Consider the following 7,039-nt stretch of genomic DNA (forward strand, 5'->3'; position numbering starts at 1 on the left):
GATTTTTATCATTATAGGGTGGTTGTGTACACACACTGCCAACACACATTTCAGTTCAAACAACTTGTAAAAGTGCTTGTAGCATCCTATGACCCCTTTAAACTGTGCTCATACGGCAAGATACTAAAGTCTGCAATCAAGAGTCAGAAATCTCAGTAATAAAAACATTTGTCATCAAATTATTTCAAGACCAACCGATGTCAACAGGTCATCAGTCACTAGCTCCAGGTTCCTTGCTGTCCCGCGCTATACTGTCCATACTGCTTTAATAACTCTGTACTTACAGTATGTATATTTGTCTGTTTTATATTTATCCTAGAAAGAGAAACATCTCAGACACAGTTAATAGTTTAATGAAACATAAGTCTACACTGAGCCTCCTTTTATTAAAGCGTCTGAGCAATAGCATTTTCTTCAGTGATAGTCTTCTCACAGTCAAGCTCTTGTCTTGTGCCAGCTGATGCTACAATGGCAGAATTCCATTAAAAACAGTGCAGAGATGTATTTATGAACTGCATTGTTGATGACTTTTAAACAGATTCTCAAAAAGGGGGAACGGAAGTGAAATTCAGAGTAAAGTCATTCAGATATGCTCTGAACACTATATTTGATCTTATGTCTTGATGAGGCATTTTTGTGTGCTTTTTAGTGTTTCCTGCATACATGCGTAATGACACAGCACTCAAGATCATTTGTAACAGAGAAATGGCCAAATCATCAGTTTATGCAATGTTAGCATTATCTCTTTATTTGACTTTGTATATTGGTGAGTCTTTAATGAAAACAATACTTACCGATGGAAATGCAATACAATCTGGCCTGCAGACTCATTTTTAGCCTGCAAAGCAATTGTTAATGCTCTGCAGGAACAAACATTAATTCAGCCTGCATGTGAAAGAGTCTCATTAGCCTTTTCTCCTTTGGCTTCTGGCAACCTCTACATTTGTTTTTGTTTTTCTTCTTCTCTCTCTCTCTCTTTCATGAAGTTTCCAGTCATGGTATTTTAGGGTGATACTGTTAGCTTCAGTCTCTGAACAGCTGGCGGTCACATTACTGTCCACTGTAGATGGATTCTGATGGTGCAGTCGGTAATGTCCTCATGTAGTAACGCTGGTACAGTAAACACTCTGTTTCATTCGGTTGTTATTCTGTGTTCTCAAATATTTTAATGCATTACTTTTAAAAGTAACTTTCCCCAACACTGTTCACTGGGCTGGTAAACTAGTTCAGCAATCCTGCTTGAAGCTGCGTGTCATATCGAGACAAGAAGGGTTTCCCAAAAGCATTGTGAGTCTAAGCTGATCATAGAGACCATTAGATGAGTAGATGTGGCATTTCAATTCAGCTGTACAGTGATGTTGTGTTCGAATAACGGGTTGACAGATAGACCTGTGCTGCTGTATAAAGAGATGTCATCTGTGTACCAGTGACAGGAGAGGTTGTCTACCTTTATGATTGTGCCCAGTGAGGTTGTGTAGAGAAGAGGAGGGGACCTAACACTGAACCTTGAGGCATCCCAGTGACTCAGACACCCTTCCTCGCCAGGAAAAGGATCCTCCCAAAACCACTGAAGAGTTTCACTTACAGACAGTGGGTTTGTCTCTGTGGAAGGTCTGTGTTTGAAATATGCTTAGATATAAACACACTAACACAGTTGAATCTCTCTAAAGTTGCTTTGATAAAATGTGTATTATGAAGCGCTATACAAATAAAATTGGCTTGAAAGACAATTCATATTAGTAATATTATCGATTTGACTGCACTGATATGAGAAACTTGAACTGAACTGAATTGAAACTTGAAAACTTGGACTGAGCTGAGCTGAATGAAGACACTCTTTAGAGCTGCTTATAGCTGAACTGAACTTGTTTCATAATTGATTAACTTTGCACTGTTACTGAACTGAATTTACACTGAACTGATTAATGACACTATTGTCTAATATAGAGCTGCTTTATAATTGCTTTATCACTGATGAACCACTTTACAACATTGACACTGTTATTGAACTGTTATTATTAACCTGAGCTGAATATTGACACTATTGTCTTTCATAGAGCTGATTTATAGCTGAAATTGAATCCTCTTCATAATGTATTAATTGTGCAACGTTAACACTGTTATTTTCCTGTTTTAATACTGCAAAGCTGCTCTGAAACAATCTGTATTGTACAAGCTGCTATATAAATAAATGTTACTTGTACCGTCAGTATTCACAATTAAAACTTAAAATAGCCAGCAACAATTATTTTCGTTTGGAAAGAAACCAAGAAAATCCCCCTGGTAATTCATGTATGTTCATCACATAAACATGATCATTCCAACATGCCTTAAAATCAGCATCAGATACACGGCGCACTCCTTCAACAGGAAATGCTTAAAGGAAGACAGTTGGCTTCCAGGAAGTGTGTTTAGCAGGGATTTTCTGGCTTCCTGTTCTGTAAGTGTACACAAACCTCTTATACTGTGGCAGTGCAGGTACAGCTCCACTAAGTATTAAATATATAATTTTAACAACATACACTACACATTTAAAAATAAAATAAAATCTTGCTTACCATACTTTTGAATTGTATCACAGTTTCCACAAAAATATTAAGCAGCAATAACTCTTTTCAGCATTGAATCATATGTTTCTTGAGCAGTAAATCAGCATATTAGAATGATTTCTGAAGATCATGTGACACTGAAGACTGGAGTAATGATGCTGAAAATTCAGCTTTGATCACAGAAATAAATTACATTATGAAATATATTCAGATATAAAACTGTTCTTTTAAATTGTAATAATATTTCACAGTTTTTACTGTATTTTTGATCAAATAAACGCAGCCTTGACTTACAGACAGTGGGTTTGTCTCTGTGGAAGGTCTGTGTTTGAAATATGCTTAGATATAAACACACTAACACAGTTGAATCTCTCTAAAGTTGCTTTGATAAAATGTGTATTATGAAGCGCTATACAAATAAAATTGGCTTGAAAGACAATTCATATTAGTAATATTATCGATTTGACTGCACTGATATGAGAAACTTGAACTGAACTGAATTGAAACTTGAAAACTTGGACTGAGCTGAGCTGAATGAAGACACTCTTTAGAGCTGCTTATAGCTGAACTGAACTTGTTTCATAATTGATTAACTTTGCACTGTTACTGAACTGAATTTACACTGAACTGATTAATGACACTATTGTCTAATATAGAGCTGCTTTATAATTGCTTTATCACTGATGAACCACTTTACAACATTGACACTGTTATTGAACTGTTATTATTAACCTGAGCTGAATATTGACACTATTGTCTTTCATAGAGCTGATTTATAGCTGAAATTGAATCCTCTTCATAATGTATTAATTGTGCAACGTTAACACTGTTATTTTCCTGTTTTAATACTGCAAAGCTGCTCTGAAACAATCTGTATTGTACAAGCTGCTATATAAATAAATGTTACTTGTACCGTCAGTATTCACAATTAAAACTTAAAATAGCCAGCAACAATTATTTTCGTTTGGAAAGAAACCAAGAAAATCCCCCTGGTAATTCATGTATGTTCATCACATAAACATGATCATTCCAACATGCCTTAAAATCAGCATCAGATACACGGCGCACTCCTTCAACAGGAAATGCTTAAAGGAAGACAGTTGGCTTCCAGGAAGTGTGTTTAGCAGGGATTTTCTGGCTTCCTGTTCTGTAAGTGTACACAAACCTCTTATACTGTGGCAGTGCAGGTACAGCTCCACTAAGTATTAAATATATAATTTTAACAACATACACTACACATTTAAAAATAAAATAAAATCTTGCTTACCATACTTTTGAATTGTATCACAGTTTCCACAAAAATATTAAGCAGCAATAACTCTTTTCAGCATTGAATCATATGTTTCTTGAGCAGTAAATCAGCATATTAGAATGATTTCTGAAGATCATGTGACACTGAAGACTGGAGTAATGATGCTGAAAATTCAGCTTTGATCACAGAAATAAATTACATTATGAAATATATTCAGATATAAAACTGTTCTTTTAAATTGTAATAATATTTCACAGTTTTTACTGTATTTTTGATCAAATTAATGCAGCCTCGGTGAGCAGAAGAGACAGATTCAGATAGAAAATCTTAATGATTTCAAACTTTTTACCAGTAGTGTATATATCAATATTTAGGATTAACCCTGCAACAAAACTTTATTATTCAGACAATAATTGTTTCAAAGAGAGAACCAAAAAAATTTAAACTTTCTAGTGTTGAAGCCCAGTTTGAGTGCTTTAAGAGAGTAACCAAGATGAAACGTGAACTCTGCTGGCTTTAATTGCGAGACCTTCATCACAGTCCGTCACGAGGGTTTGAGTAGCTCTGGATAAAGTGGATGAGGAGGGTGGAAGAGCGATTGTGTGCTACTCTTCCCTGTAACAGGATGCTGTTCCTCTCACTGAAGGGGTGTTTGACGCCAGACAAACTCCAGCAGAGATGTGGTCTGAGAGCTCACGCCCTGCTTGGGCCCGATATAGCGCCGACACACTTCCCCCTGAACATCCTGTTTGCTGCTCTCCTGTGTACACACACACACACACACACACACATCTGTAGACACACATGGCTGAGGATTAGACAGGTGACAGTGGTCCACGGTGGGAGATTGTAAAGGTGTTGTGGGTCTGAGGAATACTGCTGTGAAGCCCAATGATGGGGTGCTGTCTTTTCATGCATCAGAAGGTGAGCGAACATGTTATCCCTCACTGGCTGCTCTTTCATAAGTAATGAATGGATGGCATACCACAGGTCATTTGGTCTGGGAGACTTTGAACTTCATATCGATATCTCTGACTTCTGATTGCAGACTTGGTAGCGTGGCAATGTAAGCACAGTCTGGGACATTGTTCTCAATAAACTATAAAAGGAGACACGTGATTACTGGGATCATTTAGTCGGGAGAAACACCAGGAGACCAGGGTTATTATCATTAACTAAAACTAAAACCATTGAAAAAATTGTTAATTGAAATAAGTTAGATTTTACAGCTAGATGCAAAAGCAAAATTTCAAATTTTCATTTAGTTTGTTGAAGCTCTAAAATAACCAAAACTAGAAAAACTATATATATATATATATATATATACAGTATATATATATATATATTTTATAAATAAAAAATATATAAAAATAAAAGCAAAACAAAAAAACATTTGCTCTCCATTTCATCTGTGAAATTAATGTAATGTTTTTACTTCCTACAGAGCATCTGATGTTATGTAAGCCTGGGTATGTTTACGTCTTTGTGTTTCTCTCAAAATTGTTGTTGTTAATTTTTTGTTTAATGTATATATTGATTAATTGTTAATGATTGAGTGTACTAAATGAGGGATAAAGTTGTTGCTGTTTTTTTGTTGGTTGTTTGGTTTGTTTAGAGTTGGTCTACATATGGAAGTGGTTGTGATTGTAGTTGCATAACTGTTGCAACTCTTACATTTGATTGCCCTAAGCGTTATATTTCTAAATGCATTGTATCTTTTGCTTTGTATTTACTGTGTCCAGAAGTTGTTTGTGACGCATTAGGTGATGGATTTGGATTGTTGACTGTTTTCCCTATCTTCAGTTGCATGATGACTTTCTTTGTCCTTGAGTGGAATCCGTGGATGAAAGCAGCAATACTGTAAAATCTAATTAGTTTGGCTTACTTAGAAAAAGCATGCAAACCGATTGCCTTGAAAAAACTAAGTAAAGTGAAATAGGAATAGTATGTTGTACTGACAAAAGCTTAGTTAGTATAGTTTACTTACACGAGAGTTCTAGTAACTAAAAAAGCACTGTAGGGGGTACTTGATCCTTTCATTTAGGTTTACTCATGACTTAGTATAGCTACTCACTGACTCCCAGAGTGCATTGCGGCATGAATAAATTATACAGTTGCATTGTTTTACAGTTGTTGATTTTATTTGCCAATTTTATTTGCTGTCTTGTGTCAGTAGTAGCACAACAAAAAGAGCAAATAAAATGGTTATTGTTACAATTAATAAAAATAAATGAAATTGAATTGTTACCATTGTTGTGATTCACGTGCCGAATGTTTAAGTCTGCGTGTGACTTGAGCATATTACCACACACTATTTAAGGATTATTTAAACCCCATTAAAATCATCTCAAGGTATTTATGAAAAATGAAAAAGTTCATTAAAAAACACACAAAAAAAAACACATTAAAGGCCCGTTCACACCAAGCACGATAACTATAATGATAACGATAAAGATATAGTTCTAAAAATCGTTCTCAGTATTAAAGAATAGCATAGTTCACACCACAACTATTACGATAACGATACAGAGGAACGATATCGTTGTGATCACTTTCAAAACGATTTTTTTCCAGCTGATGAATGGTAAAACACTGACAGCCAATCAGAATCCATCCTGCTGTAACGAGCTCAAGAATTTAAAGCATAGTGAGGTAGATATGTGGGGGCGTGTTAGAACGAGCCGTTTTAGGGGGGCGTGGCAGAGTCTTAACTTTGATAAAGAATATCTCTTTGGTTTTGAGACTTTAGTCTTTGCAACTTCAGGGATCTTATCTATGCACAATCAGCTTGTAACACTCCAAAGAGAAAGGAAAACTTGAAATCGCATCATATGACCCCTTTAAGAAGACAGATCACCTTCTAAAAGCAACCTATTCATTACATTTCTTCTCTTGAAACCAAATTACTCAGACTTCATACTGCATTGCTGCATTAACAGGAAGAAAATCATAGCAACATAACTGAAGTTCCAAGTGCCCAACCAAAGAGAACGCTAATCACTGTAATGGTGAATTAAAAAAAACACATTTTAGGAAAATCAACATCAATTTATAAATCAGAATCAGAATCAGAATCAGAAGAGCTTTATTACCAAGTATGTTTACACACACAAGGAATTTGACTTGACGAAAGGAGCTTCCAGTGTAGAAGAAAGTACAAACATAGTGCAGACATACATAGGAATAACACAGTATAGGGATGTAATATAATACTAATATAATAAAAAAAGAAAAATTA

General features: G+C 35.4%; 1 protein-coding gene across 5 annotated transcripts in view; it reads left to right on the forward strand.

The window, feature by feature from the left end:
- The window catches only part of LOC107705836 (rho guanine nucleotide exchange factor 3-like), an 80,492-nt gene that overhangs the window by 16,135 nt on the left and 57,318 nt on the right, over nt 1-7,039 (forward strand). The window contains exon 1 of one of the 5 annotated variants that reach the window (XM_016509322.1): nt 4,668-4,725. The exons of 3 other annotated variants lie outside the window; for them this stretch is intronic. In XM_016509322.1, the coding sequence (XP_016364808.1) occupies nt 4,693-4,725 (33 nt within the window). In that variant the 5' untranslated portion in view covers nt 4,668-4,692. Of the gene's footprint in view, nt 1-4,667; nt 4,726-7,039 lie in introns of those variants that run through there. One more of the 5 variants, XM_016509321.1, reaches the window with a different exon arrangement.

This window comes from Sinocyclocheilus rhinocerous, unplaced genomic scaffold (genome assembly GCF_001515625.1).
Source record: "Sinocyclocheilus rhinocerous isolate Xijiao unplaced genomic scaffold, SAMN03320098_v1.1 scaffold1826, whole genome shotgun sequence".
Lineage (NCBI taxonomy): Eukaryota > Metazoa > Chordata > Actinopteri > Cypriniformes > Cyprinidae > Sinocyclocheilus > Sinocyclocheilus rhinocerous.